The sequence below is a fragment of the Salvia splendens genome, chromosome 18, assembly GCF_004379255.2.
Source record: "Salvia splendens isolate huo1 chromosome 18, SspV2, whole genome shotgun sequence".
NCBI lineage: Eukaryota > Viridiplantae > Streptophyta > Magnoliopsida > Lamiales > Lamiaceae > Salvia > Salvia splendens.
The window spans coordinates 6,138,011-6,155,330 of NC_056049.1; the positions used below are offsets into that span (position 1 = coordinate 6,138,011).

General features: G+C 37.2%; 2 protein-coding genes across 2 annotated transcripts; both read right to left on the reverse strand.

Annotated features, from left to right (window-relative positions):
* Positions 1 to 478: 478 nt before the first annotated feature.
* On the reverse strand, positions 479 to 6,677 carry LOC121777559 (probable cytosolic oligopeptidase A). Its single transcript, XM_042174853.1, has 16 exons — positions 6,157 to 6,677; positions 5,882 to 6,049; positions 5,665 to 5,788; positions 5,428 to 5,504; positions 4,948 to 5,091; positions 4,608 to 4,838; positions 4,454 to 4,544; positions 4,089 to 4,210; positions 3,373 to 3,480; positions 3,032 to 3,277; positions 2,490 to 2,635; positions 2,026 to 2,143; positions 1,322 to 1,513; positions 1,024 to 1,089; positions 855 to 926; positions 479 to 749 (listed from the first exon to the last, which is right to left on the reverse strand). Exons 1-16 carry the CDS (start codon positions 6,610 to 6,612, stop codon positions 672 to 674), a joined length of 2,439 nt encoding a protein of 812 aa, XP_042030787.1. The 5' UTR covers positions 6,613 to 6,677; the 3' UTR covers positions 479 to 671.
* Positions 6,678 to 9,665: 2,988 nt separating this feature from the next.
* LOC121777700 (serine hydroxymethyltransferase, mitochondrial-like) lies at positions 9,666 to 12,962 on the reverse strand. The gene is made up of 16 exons (XM_042175044.1): positions 12,742 to 12,962; positions 12,606 to 12,656; positions 12,422 to 12,508; positions 12,078 to 12,199; positions 11,917 to 11,993; positions 11,684 to 11,808; positions 11,484 to 11,576; positions 11,281 to 11,373; positions 11,001 to 11,198; positions 10,829 to 10,933; positions 10,685 to 10,750; positions 10,537 to 10,614; positions 10,347 to 10,458; positions 10,157 to 10,267; positions 9,908 to 10,057; positions 9,666 to 9,823 (listed from the first exon to the last, which is right to left on the reverse strand). The coding sequence occupies exons 1-15, from the start codon at positions 12,820 to 12,822 to the stop codon at positions 9,912 to 9,914; spliced, it is 1,545 nt and encodes a 514-aa protein (XP_042030978.1). The 5' UTR covers positions 12,823 to 12,962; the 3' UTR covers positions 9,666 to 9,823; positions 9,908 to 9,911.
* Between the last annotated feature and the right edge of the window lie 4,358 nt (positions 12,963 to 17,320).

The following is a 17,320-nucleotide window of genomic DNA, read 5'->3' on the forward strand; positions in this document are numbered from 1 at the left end:
TATACCCTTTCGTATTAAATTAATTTAAAAGTATTTTTTGTGTGGCAAAATCTGGACCACTCATTTAATTAAAATGAGTGGCTGATGTTGCATCTCATTTCTCAATTAGCAAAAAAAATCTCAATTGATCATGGACCTATATATATATGTTTTTTTGATTTTTCAGTTTTTTCATATAATTTCAATTTTTTGATTTAGTTCGATTTTTTATTTCGGTTTTTCAATTTTTCAGTTTGGTTTGGGTTTTGAACTAAATTTAATTTTTCAGTTTTGGTTCAGTTTGGGCAAAAATCCGAACCGAGACCCGAATGCTCACCCCTAGTGAGGTGGTAAAAAATTACAGACATTTAAAATGAATTAAAAAGCTGATTTTTCTTTTAAAAAAAATTGATACACCAAATTCATTTATTTATATTTTGTCATCTTTGAGTCGGCGGAGAGAGAGTTGAGACTCGTGCGGCAGAGCCGTATCTGAAAATAATACTCCAAAAAGGCAAATTATGCATCTTAGCATTAAGAAATGCAATGTTGGCATATAAACAGTCAATAGCCTTTGAGAGAAACAGGGCATAGTTACTGTGTCTATAAAAAACTAATGCCATTGTACCCTTCTGTGTCTATAAAAAACCGAAGCCCTTACTGGATGTACTAAAATTTGGCTACAAGCGAACTCAAGCAACTTGCAACAAACCATTGTGCCTAAGTAACGCTTCGGGGGAGGGTTCGCGTCCACGGAACTCCACAAAGACCTGACCAAATATTTTGGAAAATTAGAGATCATGTAAAAATCTTTTGTTGTACTATAATATTTTTACTTAAAAGAGTAGGATATCCGAAGTATCATCACTTCTAACCTCTAGAGGTGCTTTTCCGCCTCCAAGAGCAAGAACTGTTTCTCGAAACCTATTGCCTGTTTCCTTCACCGCCTGTCACAAGGGTTAGTCACAAGGTGTAAGAAAGCCAGTTGCATTAACTTTCCGTGATATGCATATGAGCACCAAAACGAGAGGACATCAAAAATACCTTATCATTATTTAATCCGGCATCTTCAAATGCTGAAAATGCATCAGCTGACAAAACTTCAGCCCACTGCATGAAGATATGGACATCAGTTGGTGTTAGCAAGAAAACTAGAAATTGGAAATTAGTTAAGTTCAAAATTCAAGCATGGAGTTTCTCTACTAAGGAAATATTCAGGGTAATTTTTGCCTAATGCTGTAGATCAAGAAATAGTAACGAATTGAACCAGAAAAGCATTTGAAAGGTTAAAGAGCACCCAAGTGCATACCCAAGCATTAATGCAGAGAGGCCAAAAAATTACCTTGTAGCTGTAGTATCCAGCGGCATATCCACCAGCAAATATATGACTGAAACTGCAAAGGAACTTATCCTCTGGAAGTGGAGGAAGCACTTGAGTCTTTTCAGAAACTCTTCTGTCAACATGGAAGATTGACTCCGAACCACCAGGGACATACTTCGTGTGCAACTCTAGATCAAGAGTGGCAAATCGCAGCTGAAATATACATGAGAGTATATAAGTAGTTTCCATGGCAGTCAAATGTAATCATGCAGTAGCAATGTTATCAATCTCGTATGGCGGCTTATGGCGGTTTGCCTAAAAACCGCCACAGGGATATGGCGTATTAGTATGGCGGATATGGCGGTCAAAAATTAAATAAATAAAATAATACTTATATATTTATATATAATTCAAAAATTAAAAAATATTAAAAATATAACATCTAAAACACTTTAAACAATTAATAAAGCATAATATACCACTCTAACAACCATGTTTCTTGCATAATGCCCTATTCCTAAATGCAGTACACACGCAATGTTGTCAAATGTCGGATATGGCGGTGCTATGGCAGCGACATGGTGCTATGGCGTTTCCACCACCGAACGCCATGGCGCCGCCATATCCGCTATTTGATAACATTGTGCAGTAGCATACTTTTTTATAAGTGAGAAATGGAACCCTGCTGAATAAATCAACAATCATTTCGATAACACTGCACTCACTTGTCTAAGACTTAAAGAACCAGCACGGAAAGTCCTAGCAGCAAGAAGCTTTTTGTATATGTCATCTGGAATGCTTTCACCAGTTTCATAATGCTTGCCAATACTCATCAAGGTATCTCTGCAAACAATTACACATTAAATCTTATCAATGAGTAAGATGACTGGAGAAGAATCAAAGAGTTTCTTATATCGAGGAGCATGTCATTGAGTGTTGGGACAGAATCAACATAATAGCAGCTTTATAATCAGCAGGTTGGATACAAATATTGTTTTAGGTTCAATTTTCAATTCTGAGACGTATCACAAGAACTAGTCAGGTCTACAAAAATAGGAACAAATGGCACCAAACAGGAAAACCTGACCATGAGAGGTGGCCTAATAAGTATAAAAGTTAAGTATAACAGATCCTGGTTATTGGAAAGATAGGACATTAAAAATATATATAAGCAAGTAAAAATACCTACCTATGGTAGCACCAATTTTCCATGAACTGGGAAGGCAGTTCCACGGCATCCCACTCTACATTCCTTATACCAGCAACCAAACCCTCATCTTGCTTTGTCAGCATATGCTGAAGTGCATGGCCAAATTCATGGAATACAGTCTCAACCTACAAGTACCATGAGAATCAATCACATAAAGAGTAGCTAAAACAAAGAATAGCACCAGAACTTCAGAGTTCAGACTTGGCAACTTTTTTCTCCAAAATCATTTCACACGTGTTTGTCAATAATTGGGAAGATTTCATGCCATAGCATATTAATCTATGTAACTTGAGGGAGCATATATAACAAATTTGGGACAGGCAAGTATTAACTAAATTTCATTAATACTTCTTTACACCTTAAAATGTGATTTAAGGGCCCAAAAGGTGCAGTCTCATGCTTAGTGCACAAACTGGAGTAGCTGCCACTAGCAAAGTAACATAGTCCAATCATAAACTGTTATAACTTATACTCCATCCATATACATCTTCTAGTTGGTAGTACAAGAAACATGTGCATACCTCACGGAATGTCATAAGGCTTGGCTTGTCCCCTACAGGTGGCATTTGGTTGCACACCATGTGGGCAACAGGCAACCTAGGAGAGGAGCCATCTCGTGACATGACACGACTTCGGCCAACTACTTCATCCATCCATGCTCCTCCTCGTTTCTCAGAAGGGCGAGAATATGGATCAAAATAGAAGTATGCAATAGGGTTACCTGAAGAAGCATTGACACGATAAAATCGAACATCATTTATCCAAACCTACAGAAAAAATATAATTCTGTTAGTGACAACCCCGTGCATCATCAGATAAGCTGGCTCTAAATCTTAAAACATAGATACAGAAAGTATCTTACTGGAGCTAAGCCGTCTGCAGGCTCAACAGTGATCCCAAACAACTTGTTTGCCAGACTGAAAAGACCATCCATAACTTTAGGCAAAGAAAAGTAAGGTCTCAACTCTTCCTGTTGAATTCACTAAATGTGATCAGATTGTATGTTCAGAAGAAGTAAGTAGGTAGATAGGAAGTGCATTGAATCATACTAAAAGCAATCAAAGTTCTGCCATAAAGAAGATGCACAAGAAACTGTCACTACAGCTTCTAAATTCTAATTCTACACAAGTACATTATTTGCGAAAGCACAGAGCAAACACAGAGTGACTAACAAGAAATATATGTCCAAATCGGATCTCAAAAGCCCAAAGTACCAACATAAAATAAATACTATTCATCAGCAGACTAAATTTATTCAGATAAGATTAACAATCAAAGAATGATAACTAGCATTGAGGAATACATTACTGTAAGGAGCCTTTTCTAACATAAGCAGTAAGCAGTAAGCAGTAAGCACTAAGCACAACTTACTTGGCAAACAAAAATATGAATAAATAATCATGCAACATCTCTATGCAGGAAATGCAAAGGAACAAATAAATAGTGGAAGAGTATCAGAATTAAAGCAAGCAGAAAGTAAGTACGTATTTCATAAAAGATAAAGACACCGCATGCTTTTGCATTTTCTACAATTCAAAAACTAGTCTTTTGAGAGAATAGATAGATACACTAACTCACCTCATTTATTTCATACTTCGATTCACGAAGTCTCTCACTCCAAAAGCTAGTATCCCAATGATTTAAGTCGTCAGCTTCTGGAGCACCTTGACTCTTTGAGAAAACTTTGAGGTCTTCCATATCTGCCAGGCCAAACAACAATGTCAATGCAAAATCTCCCTATAAAAGTCTCCTTTAAAGTCAAAGAGATACTATGTTGCTACGTTCCTGTTAATATAGTATATGAATTCTATCCCACATCGGTTATGTAACATAGCCTAGCTTAGTTTCTTGTACTATATATATGTTGCCTATGTTTACTAATGAGATATACAACTACTTTCTCCACTATGTCTCTATATTTATGTGTTAAGAAATCATACTACCTTGAACTGCAGAATTCCAGGATGCAGATCGAAGTTTTTCAAGGAGTTCTTCTGCTTTCTCAACAGTTGCCATCTTGCTGGCCATACTTACCTGATAAAGATCGCCTCATTAGGAATTTCTACAGATAGTTATACAGAAAACAAGGTATCATACCTCTGCGTAGTTATTATATCCAAGAAGCTTAGCCTTCTCCAATCTAAGCTTCAATATCTGGTCAATGATTGCTGTGTTATCCATATCTCCACTCGAAGCACGACTTATATAGGCACGATAGACTTCCTCACGTAAGGTTCTATTCTTAGCATGCTGCATAACAGCCATAAAACTAGGAGCATCCAAAGTAATAATCCAAGGCCCATTCTCTGTGGTGGCATTTTCATGACCCTGTATACATTGCAAAAATGAAAATAAGCAAGAGCGCCTAATTGACAAGTGATAACATATCAAATAAAAAGATAGAGGTATAACCAAATAAATCATCCAATGTAATTACCTTAGACACTGCTGTTTGTGCACCCAGTCCGAGAGCAGTAGCTGGCAAACCTTCGATATCTTTCTTATCTGTTATTAATTTTTCAAATTTCTTTGTCGAATCCAAAACATTCTCCCCAAACTTTTGTGAGAGTTTAGCTAATTCCTGCAACAATTCAATAGAGGAAAATGTGATTATTTTACAGAAAAAGGTCACCAGAAAAACTTCCAAATGTTCAGATATTGGCATACTAATTACTATGCAACAGATATTTGTAAAACTAAGAGTAACAATAGGGATGACTGATTAGAAATATGCACATTCCATCCACATTTCATGATCATAGTTACACTGGTTCTGCTTTAAAAATGAATATGCTGGAGCGTATGCATAGCATTGTGTACACAAGCAACGATGAACTCTTGAAATCCCAGGAGGATCAACGATAGCATAATAAACATAGTCAAGTTCATTCAAGATCACATATTTTGTAGAAGATACCTGTTCGATCTTGTTGAACTCCTCCCTTTTATCATCTTCAAGTCCAACACCATTCAACACAGCCTCCTTTATTTGTGCTGCAGAAATTGTTCAATGAGGAAGGTCGTCAAGATCAGAATGCCAATATAAACATCCTAATAATAAAAGGATGAACTAAGCAAAATCACATAATATCAAAAAGAAATACGAAATCGTCTGAATCCAGAAATCATAGTAAAGACAGGCGTTTCAATGCACCTTCAACTATCCGTTTGCGGGCATCACTGAGCTTCTCCCAATCAGGAGATTCTCTAATAGCTTTGAAGGCATTGTAGATAGGCTTGCTCTGCCCTAACTTAAGCTCAAATGCCACTTTTTCCGGCTACAAAAGCCAAAGAAAGAAAACAACATACAAATCATGTTATCAACTGAATACACATACGTATATAGAGTTGCATTTAATCCGTATACGCACCTGGACTTCTTCTATGGCGGAACGGAGATCGGCGTTATCTTTGACGGCCTTGAGATGCGAAACAGCGCCCCAAACCACAGCCATACGGTCGACTAACCTCTCCAGCGGCTCCACCAACTTCGGCCACGTCGGTTCCACCGTCCTCTCCAGTTCCGCCAGGTCAGATTCCTATAAATTCCTCCAATCCAATTAACTCGAAATTCCAACGCGTAACAATTCAATTCAATTCAATCAACAAGGAAAAACACCAATACGAGAAATTCAAAAACACGCACCGATTGCTTGAGCAGCGCACGGATTCCGGGGCGGACGTGTTCGGCCTTGATCGAATCGAACGGCGGGAAGTCGAAGTCCTTGAGCAGAGGATTGGTCTCGATCTCCGCCATTTCCGCGACGTCGGATAAAGGCGAGGCGCAGAAGGACCGGACGGAGGGCGGAGAGGGAGGGAGGTGAGTTCGGTTGATCGGTTTGCGATGAGCGCGGGTGCGGAGAAGGCAGAGGGAGAAGGAGGAAGACCAGAGGGGACAGGGACGGGATTTGAGAGGGGGGCGAGGGTAAAATGGGAAACGAGGTCTGAGAGAGGAGGGTTTTATGAGACAGGCGGGTTGGAAATGGATAGACCGAGTGACAGATAACAAGGAAGCCATGAGAAGAAAAAGGAAGGGTAGAAGGATAAGATGGCTGGAAGAGAAAATCTGGGGAAATGGGGCGCGGGTACGGTTCGTATCCATCCGGATCTAATCTTGCTCACCACATCAACTCAATAAAAGTGTTTTGTAAATTGTTACAAGCAAATGAAATGAAATGAAATGAAATTAATCAAACGCATACGAGTCATTATTTATTAAGAGGATGGCGTCGTCTCTAAATTAATTTAGTAGTACGAGTCAACGTGACTAATGTCGCTATTGCCTATGGATATATTATTATTTAGACAGTGCAAGCGTGGAAGATTTCACGAGCGATACAAATTATACACCAGTTAATCCATTATAACTTAATTGGAAAAGATATTATTTTATATTTTCATTTATTATCAATTCACATGTCTTATTATATAAATTCTTCTTTAATTAATTTGGTAGTATATACACCCTTCCACCCTTAAGAATGGTCTACTTAAGTTTTAGTACAGAATTTAAAAAATGTAAAAGAAAAGGAGTTAAAAAAGTTAGGGGAATATAAATCTCATTTTTATATATTACTATTTTTTTAATAAAATGAGAGCGAAATGAGTTTAGTGGAATATTTGACCTATTATTATTATTTAAGGTAAAAAGTGAAAGTAGACAATTAATAAGAGGCAGATAAAAATGATAAAAGTGGACAATTAATTAAGACGAATGAAGTACTTCTGACTTCTCTATCTACAATTGTCAAATAATCTAGACCGAGCAATCCACATTAGCACTAAGAGCACCCACAATGGGGCGCCCGATGGCTCCATCGTGGGTGCCCGCCCGATGGCACGCCCTACGTCCACGCCCTAAGCTTCGGGCGCGGAAGAAGCGCGGACGATGGCCTATCGTCTGCGCCATCGGGCACCATTATGGGCTCCGCGAACGATGGCAAGCGTTTTTTATTTTTTTTTAAATGCTAAATTCGAAAAATTTGTATAAATACCCCTACCCCGGCTTCATTTGTAACATTTCGTTTCACGATTCCACTCTCGAAACTCACATTTACTACGAAATGGATTCAAGTCTCAATAGTCCATGTTTAGTGGTGATGCGCGTTGGCCGGGTACAGAACCCGACGAATATCGGCCATTCGATGCCAACATGCAGTACGATCCCGAATTCAGTACGGATTCGTATGGTTTGTCTAACATGGAGCCGTCTCCAACCCGACCCGCCGCCACCCCATCCGCCGCTGCCGCCCCCGCCAAAAAGAAGAGAATCCGGCACCGCGCGAACAAGTTGCCACCTCCGGCAATGAATGAAGAGTAAACCCCCGGCCGTACGAACTACCAGCCGGATGAAACCCTCGTCTTGGCGAGGTGTTGGGTGGATATATTGGAGGACCCGATATTCGCCAACAACCAGAAGCAGCTCGTGTACTGGGAGCGCATCGCCGAGCGCGTACAAGCGCCAACGGGAGCAGCTCCGCAAGCACTGGATCAGGTGAAGAAGCAAGTCAACCTGTTCACGTCAGAGTACGAGAAGTGCGCGAGGGAGCAGGGGAGCGGTGAGAGCTTGAGTGACGTGCGCGATAGAGCGCTGTTGTCGTACCAGTCCCTGTACAGCGACTTCAAGCATTTGGGCATCTGGGCGCTCTTGAGGGACAAGCAGAAGTTCCAAGGCGAGATTCTGCACACCGGTGCGACAAAGAGGACGAAGACCACCGCCGCTGGTGGTTACACGAGCAGCGAAAGCGGAACTCGTCCGGTGGACGGACCTCAACCGGACGTACACGGAGGAGGAGAGTTCCGGTACACCGATGCCCTCCCGGCGTCCCATATGCGTCAAGGCTGCGAAGAACAAGGGGAAGGTGACGGCGACATCATCCTCGACCGCCGCCACCCCATCGCCGCTCCCGGTCCCGACCCCGACCCTGAGCCCGACTGCTGCCGCGTATGTGGGCTTGGCAAGAGCCTCGATGGCGCGGACGTTGTTGCAGACTCACAAGGCCCTTGAGAAGTGCACGGACCCCGCCAAAGCCGAATACCTCCAGGGGTTGATCGATGAGCTGCGCCGGGAGTTGGGAATTGCGTAGATTAGCCAACTTGAATTGTGTAACTTTGTTAATCAATGCAGTCTTCGCCGGTTTTTAGATACTCGTTGTGTTTTTTTAATTAGTTTGCATTATATATATGAAAATATTTAAATTAATTAACTAAATAATAGTAAAACATATAGGGCGCGCCTTAGGGAGTCCCTTAGGGCGCCCCACTGTAGGTGGGAGGGTAGGAGGATAAAAATAATGATGTAGCGGTACATAGAGTGCCTTAGGGCGCTTGCTAATGCTCTAAAATTGATTTAGGCTTGACATGATTGTTTCTATAACTTCGGACCCACTTGGTGGAATCATTTGTCCTGTGCTATGTGATAACACTAGTTCTACTATATGTACTTCTTCAAGCATAATATAAATAGACTATTTCGTATTTTAAAATTAAACAGATTATAAATAAATATTACTCCATGAGGGAAATAATCAAACAAAAATGCATAAGATTAAACGTTCCGATGGTCAATAATTAACCAAAAATACAGAAGGTCATTATTAATCAGTTTTATGTTGTTTAATAAAATTCGGGTTTGATGTTATTTTTAGATCTTTTTTGGTCATCGTTTATTAAAATGACTTAAAATAATCAAACAAAAATGCATAAGATTAAAAGATTAGATGGTCAATAATTAACCAAAAACACGGTTCATTCGATCAGATGCATCAACTTTGCCGAGCACTCATAGGGGTATGATACGAGCCTCCCATATTCTAAACCCTAATTTTGTTATTTTTTATTTATCATATATTTTCCATATATGCTTAGGATACAATTTGATTTACTTTATTTTCGTTTCCAATATATGATTAATATAGTGTCTTGTCTAAAATTATTGTTTAAAGTTTCCAGTGCCAATTTATTGGCCAATGGAATTTAGAGTAATGCCATATTAATGTTAAAAATTCATATACTATGTTTTGGCAAAAAAATAAAATTGATTCAACCCAAATTTTGGTATACTTTGCAATAATATAAATATTTTTTCAATATTCACATTATATTTAAAACAAGCAAAATAAACTTATATGAAATCACCAATAAGAAGCCATTGCAGATAAAAAAGATGTAACTGCAAGTTTCATATGATATTAATTCATTTTGTACATATATAATGGAGAGAAAATAGGAATCTAAGAGCATGACAATTTCGTATCCCTTCCTTATTTTACTTCACCCCATTCAAGTCTCTAAATGGACCACAGATTTGCTGCCTGTTTGAATAAAAGCAACAACAAAATGGAGTTACACCAACTTTTTCATTTTTAGAACAACATTTCTATGCAAGATGTGCCTACCTTCTTAGTTTTTGTACTTCATGGTCTCTTTCTCAAAGCCAATTGTGGGGAACTGCTTTGCATACTCCTCCACGTCGTGGCGAAGTTTTGCAATCTCCGATTGGAACGAAGGATTGGACAGTGTGGCCACAAAGTCTTTCAGTTTTGTGCCTGCATAGTTTCAAGTATATTTGCTTGAAGTTGTTGGAATAGAATGAAGACACTTACAAATACAAATATGATGCTAACATAAGATAGTAGAGTTAGAACCTTTAGTTTCAGCCTTAACTTTGACAGCCAATTGCACAGCAGAATCAAAGAAGTGAGCAACTTTGGCAAAATCCTCCTCTAAGAATCCTCTTGAAGTAAGAGCAGGGGTACCTAACATAACAAGGGTGTTAAAAATTGGCGACGAGACAAATTATCATGTTAAACTTGAGAAAGAAAGAAGCGCGCGCACCCATCCTGATGCCACCGGGAACCATAGCGGATACATCTCCAGGAACGGTGTTTTTGTTTGCTGCAATATGGACAGCTTCCAACACCTTCTCCACCCTTGAACCATCAATGCCCTGAAAAAAAAAAGCAAATAAAAATATGATAGTCATTTGCAAGATAGCAATCAATTAGTATGAAGTGTGACAAATTACCTTGCTTTTCAAGTTGACAAGAACTAAGTGGTTCTCTGTTCCGCCAGAAACAAGTTCGTATCCGTTCTTAGTGAGAGTCTGCAACATTAGATTGAGTTTAACATTTCATCCAAGATATATACACAACGTATAGCTAAGGCGATTGTACCTGAGCAAACTTTGCACAGTTGCTCAAGACTTGTTCTTGGTAAGCTTTGTATTCCGGTGTTGTTGCCTGTGTTCAACAAGGTTATATCTTTTGCAGCATATCTAGTTTGAAGATGTGAAATAAGAGTGCTAGCTAGCTCCGTACCTGTTTCAATGCAACTGCCAAGCCAGTAATTGTGTGGTTGTGTGGGCCGCCTTGAAGTCCGGGAAAAACAGCTTGGTTGATTTTATCTTCATAGTCATACAACACCTTCAAGAAATAAGAGTTAGCATTTTTTATCTATGATAACAGAAACCACTATGGCAATCCATCCAACCTCTTTCCCTTGTTTGTTGACCTCTTTAACACCCTTCCTGTAGAAAATCATGGCACCACGAGGTCCACGAAGTGATTTGTGGGTTGTGGTTGTCACCACATCCGCATAGTCAAATGGCGAAGGGATGACTCCAGCTGCAACTAGTCCACTAATATGTGCCATATCAGCCAGCAAAATTGCCTTCTGCTTGTCGCAGACCTGCCAACGACATACAGAAAACAAGCTCACGGTTTCTGTGTCCAGACAAAGATAATTCCACGAGTATCTGGGAGAAAATTACCTTCCTGATGCGGTCATAATCATAGAGACGCGCATAAGCACTAGCACCAGCAACGATGAGTTTTGGCCTAAAGAGTACAGCACTCTTTTCCAACTGAAGAAATGAACTAATTCAGCAAATGGTAACATACGACAAACTTGCTATATGACGATAATGCTTGCTTCACAAATCAGACTCAATTTACAAAGAAAAAAGTAATGCACCTGATCATAATCAATGTAGCCTGTGCTTTCATTCAATCTGTATGGCATAGTCTCAAAAAATATAGAGACTGCGGATATCTTCTTAGTATCAGTCTGTAAAAGCAGAACACGAGAAAAGAATTAAAATCCATCACAATATTCTTGACGATAAACAAATAGGTGTTCAAGAGAAATGTCTATAAATATGCAGTTTCATTTACCTGGTAACCGTGAGAGAGATGGCCTCCATGAGGAAGATCGAGTGCCATAATTCTGTCATGTGGTTTAAGTAAAGCAGTGTAAACATGAAAGTTTGCCGGAGATCCTGATAGAGGCTGCACGTTTACTGTGATGAAAAACGACTCAGATAAGTTTCACTAATATCCGTATCTGGTTTAAGTAAGTGTCAAACCTCACATGTTAAGACATGAGTACAGAATAAAAATGCCATTACCTCCCCATTTCGCAGGGTCCAACCGGAATGCTTCCAGTGCACGCTTCTGGCATAGCGTTTCAGCCATGTCAATGTACCTGAAATTTCATAAAATCTGATCAGAAAGCAACAAAACATAAAATAAAAGTAGATAAGAAATGTGAGGTTAGATCTCTACTTACTCATTTCCTCCATAGTATCTTGCACCGGGATATCCTTCACTGTACTTGTTAGTCATAACCGAACCAACCGCTTGCATCACAGACACAGAAGTGAAATTTTCGGATGGGATGAGCTCGAGCCCCTGCAACATATATATGCAACACACATGTATTCCATCAATTAAGTCACAAGAATTCTCAATATATATGTAGGCGAATAGCAGATAAGATTTATAGCCACTCCTTTTTGCAAAACACAAATTACTTCAGACAAAATGGTAAGAAACAGAGAACTCTGATGATATAAAAGTGATAAGATTATATTACAATCTGATTTAAAGCATGAAAAGATAAGCAGAAGTGACCTTCCATTGTCTAGCCTTTTCGTGCTCGATAATGTCAGCAATCTCGGGATCAACGACTTCCAACGGTGCATTCAACTGCTTAGGCCACTGCAAAATCTCAGCCAAACCAAACAGAAGTTAGTACTATTAATGAGAAACTCAATTCTTATTAAGTGAGAAGTAGAAGGAAGTGTGTAAGGCATACCGAGACACCGTTCTTTTCCTTGTCATAGACAGCTTCATCAGGCAAGGAAGACTGCATAAAACACAAGTTTTGTAACAAGATAAATAAGGAGAAGGTGAAGTGAATCAAGTGTGGAGTGAAGAGGGGGAGGGGAGACCAGGTGATAGATGGAGCCGCCGCGCTTGAGAGGTTTGGAGATGGAGGAGGAAAGCCTCCTCACAGCCATTGCTAGCATCATCTTGTCTGCGTAATTTCTCTCAGGAGAGATACGAGAATGAGTGAGAGTGGATGTGTTTAACTTTTAATGGGTGAGGTTTTGGTGGTGCTTGAAAATCGATGAATATGTATGGTTCTTGTTTCTCTCCGAATTTCCATAGCAGCGAAGAGGAGCGCAATATTTTATTGTTTTACTTTAGTATCATTATCCAATGACTTCGACATCAAATTTGTTGTAACTGCCACAAAATCAAACGTTCATCCAATAAAATGATAATGTTGGTGTTTCATATTTTTATACTCTCTATCTAATCTCTCCCCCTTTGAAAAAACAACGTAATACCACCAAAGCCCGGCCCAGATGAAACGCATTCCTCAAGACACTCCAACCCGAACTACTACTTCAACTTCAATATATTACTCTTAGTTTGTTGAATGGCCAAATAAATCACGAAATATGTCTTTTCAAAAGAGAAAAGATAAAATACTGGCCCGTCTCACATTTTTTTAAAATTTAAAATAAATCACGAAATTTGATATTTTCGTAATTATTAGCTGATATGATAGTCAGCTTAAAACATATGGACAAATGCTGTTGGGTAAAACGACAACGTCTAATTAAATTCGAAATGACGTTATATCCATGTTTTTAACCGGATGATGTGCATCACATCATCGCGTAATTCATAGTAAAAGGGAAAGGATGATATGATTGTAAAATCTCAAAGGTGATAATTTATTTTTCAAATTCAGAAAGTGTGAGATAGACAAAAAAAAATGACCATCTTTTATAATTTATTTCACAATTTGCGCTATTAGTTTTATCATATATTTTTAACTAAAACCAAATACGAACAACAAATGTTGAATTAAGAGAATCTAGAAGAACATTAACTCCGATAAATATCATACTACTACCTTTAAGAATAATTAATCAACATATTAAGCTGGCTCAGAAGATAATTTGCGGAATAGCAAGTCATCAACTTACTTGTCATACTATATGGCAAAGCACTTATCGTTTCACTCCAATTAAGCTGCCTCAACAACCATATTTTATTGCATTCAACTTCCATTTCCAATTCAGCAACATTTCTTTAGGCTCTTGGATTTCAATATTTCATCCCCTCATGATCTTTTTTTTTGATAAAAAGAAAAATGCTCAAGCCATCTGACGACCATTGAGATTGTTGATAAAAAGAAAAATGCTAAATCCCCTCATGATCTGCATTTGAATCAACTTTAACCTTGTCAATTACTCCTATATTCGAGTGGACAAGTGTTAATTAAAGTGAAACATCACTTATTCATACTTGAAATCTGCTTTAATTTGTCTATTTTTCATTAGGAACACCATCTTATGAGATGTTGATGGCTACTAATTGTGCTCCATGCTCAACGCTCAGGTAAAAAATTATTTCATGATAACGTTGTTAATAAATCAAAGCCACTAATTACTTTTAATCTTCACCAATAAATTATACTGCCAACTGATATCGGTATGCATCCTATCAACTCAAACTTTAGCTAGTGCTCGATTTCACCATAGAAATTTAAGTGCAGCGTCAATCCATTTGAAGAAGGCAAACAAGGTCAAATATTACTAATAACTAAATATCAATTTTGAATGTTAAAAAAATAATACAGAGACATAAATTTATCAATCTTCTTGTGTTGATAAACTTATGTATTTGTGTTGATATTTAAATTTACGTGTTATATTGATATAATTATATCTTTGTGTTGATAATTTTAATACACAGCATTGAAAGTTATTAGTTATTACTGTAAATAAGTTAACACACTAACGCAACCTAGGTCAAGTATATCTACTTTATTAGAAGATATGATTATGAGACATACATTTATCGGATTTGTGCCGAATTCCACAGACCTTTTCATATTCTAACCTTTTTTTTTATTCGAATTTTGAGTGGTATCGATTTTTTTCCGGCCATCCACTTACTTTACCCTTGCAAAATAGATATGTTCATCTCCATTACAAACGACAAAATCTTATAGATTCTTCCCCATATATACGTGGGGCTTTGCATGAACTCAAATTTGTTAGCTAATACCAACATATGTGTGGGGATTAATAATAATATAATATGAGTAAGTGAAAATATTAGTAGTAATATAAGGGTGATTTGCTTATAAAAATCACAAAATTTGGTTAAGCCCGTAACTTTAACAAAAAATTTACTATATCATAACTTTGACTTTTTTTGCAATCGTTTCACGTGTTCATATACGTATGAAATTGTGTATGAGGTGAAAGCCAACATCCACAACTTTTTTACAAATTTGTGTATCACTCAAAAAAGCTACTGATTGTGGCATGTAACTATAAGCTTAGACTAAAGTATTTTGACACTTCAAATCTATTTAATATGTTACTCTTGGGGAAGGCGACCACGACCACAATAGTTGCGTTGGCCGTCATGGTGGTAGCTTTGCTTCGACCCATTTGGAAACATAATCTACTGCTAATCATCAGTATATAGAAATTTCCTCCAAAGTTTGGGAATGGTCTCACAAAATCCAGTACCCATACATCGAAGATCTCACAAACTATTATATGATTATCAGAGTCGAGTATCTCATTCCTTCTCGAAGCAGTACCCAAAATGCCCCCCGCAAGAGAACGTATGGCAATGATCGACCACACTCTTTTATTCGTCATCTGGGACACACCTTCGTGTGATTTGATGTAAGCTTGCCTACCACAAGTATGGTTCATCCTAGATGTAATATCCGCTTTCGCTTTTCAACTTCAACCTCTAAGATTTACTCATAACTTCGGGCATCTTTCCGGTTGCGATGTAATTGACTAAATTTGCATACCATCATTCTTTAGCGGCACAATAGAGAATCTAAATCCGTGTAGAGCCTCGTTGACATGATCCGACTCCCCTTCTCGCACTAGTCGACTCAGGTGATCTACCACATGATTTTCGGCCCCCTTTTAATTCTTAATCTCCCAATTGAACTCCTAATGTAGTAAATACATCCGATCAACCTAGGCTTCCACTCCTTCTTGGACAAAAGATACTTCGATGATGTACGGTTCATGTACATTGTCACTCTTGACCCTATAAGGTAATGTTAGAATTTTTCCTTAGATAATCAACACAACCAAGGCTTATTTCACTTTAATGTTCTTTTAATGATTATACCAGTATTATTTGTCATACTTCATCTGTCCATCATTAGGAAACCCGGTTTACCATTTTATAAATAGTAGGTAGATTCTACATACCACTAACTCATTTCATTTACATTTTATTATAAAATTAATACAGTACACAAAATGAATCTCACATTCCACTACTTTTCGGTCATTTTTCTTTATATTTCTTAAAAATAGTGCTGAAACTAAATGAGACTTCTATTGCTGAACATGAGAGAGTATAATACTTCCTCCGTCTCACAAGAGTATGCACTTTGAGTTGACCACAAATTTTAATGCACAATTAGTAAAATAAGATAGAAATAAAAAAAATCAATTAAAATATTATTAATGGAAAGAAAAATATTTCCAAAACTACAAAATACTTCACATATTTTTATGAGTAGTGCTAAATGGCCACATTATGGCCAGCCATAAAAATAAAAAATTAATAAAAGTTAGTGCATTTAATGTCATTTCGGTGAAATCAATACCTCTAAAAAGTATAAATTTTATTTGGACAAATGTACCCTTAATTATGACATACTATAAATATGAAGAAACTAGTATAATTTATTCAATTGGATTATACATTAACTCATGTTGCATCAAATTTATATAAACAAAATCAAATTTAATAATGTTACATGATTAATTCAATTTTATCTTATATTTATAATACCAACGCATCGTGATAAGTATTTACGCACGAATAAAAGTATTGGTCCGATATTGAAATATTGGCATATTGCAATGATAAATTCAAATTTTTATTTTTAGCTTTATTTGTTAGTAAATATATTAAAATATGAAAATAATATTACATAAAAGATAAATGCATTAATATGTAGACTGTGAGTGGATTCTCAGAGGTAATATTATTATGATTTACTTTATTTAGTGGTTTAGCATATTTACATGAATTATAAAATATGAAATCATGATTTACTTTTTATTCAAATATAAAATTTATGTGTCATTGTATTATTTAAATATTTGTTTGTTCTTTAAATTAAATTATTGAAATAAGTAAAAGTTGTAAGCTAATACTTATGGAGTACACAGTGATGGTGATGGTGATGGTAATGATGTTAAGTTATGTAGTAACGGAGTAGCACATAGTATTATAGTCTATATTAACAGTAATAATATTAATTGTTATTATTATTAATTAGATTATATCACAACTTAATTGGAAGTATATAAACATATAAACTATTATGTATAACGTTACATTTTGATACATATTTTCATGCACAATTGGTAAAGTAAGAGAGAGAAAGAAAGAGAGAGAGAGGAAGAAGAAGACAAAAATTAATAAAGTATTGTTAGAAGAGAATGAGTCTAA

Excerpts from the sequence above, each read along its gene's own strand:
- LOC121777700 (XM_042175044.1), bottom strand. The coding sequence starts at position 12,822 with ATGATGCTAGCAATGGCTGTGAGGAGGCTTTCCTCCTCCATCTCCAAA. Across the intron at positions 11,994-12,077 it reads AGATACTATGGAGGAAATGA|GTACATTGACATGGCTGAAA; the intron begins GTAAGTAGAGAT and ends ATGAAATTTCAG. Across the intron at positions 10,615-10,684 it reads ACTGTGCAAAGTTTGCTCAG|ACTCTCACTAAGAACGGATA; the intron begins GTACAATCGCCT and ends CTAATGTTGCAG.
- LOC121777559 (XM_042174853.1), bottom strand. The coding sequence starts at position 6,612 with ATGGATACGAACCGTACCCGCGCCCCATTTCCCCAGATTTTCTCTTCC. Across the intron at positions 5,789-5,881 it reads CCGCCATAGAAGAAGTCCAG|CCGGAAAAAGTGGCATTTGA; the intron begins GTGCGTATACGG and ends TGGCTTTTGTAG. Across the intron at positions 927-1,023 it reads CCGGATTAAATAATGATAAG|GCGGTGAAGGAAACAGGCAA; the intron begins GTATTTTTGATG and ends CCCTTGTGACAG.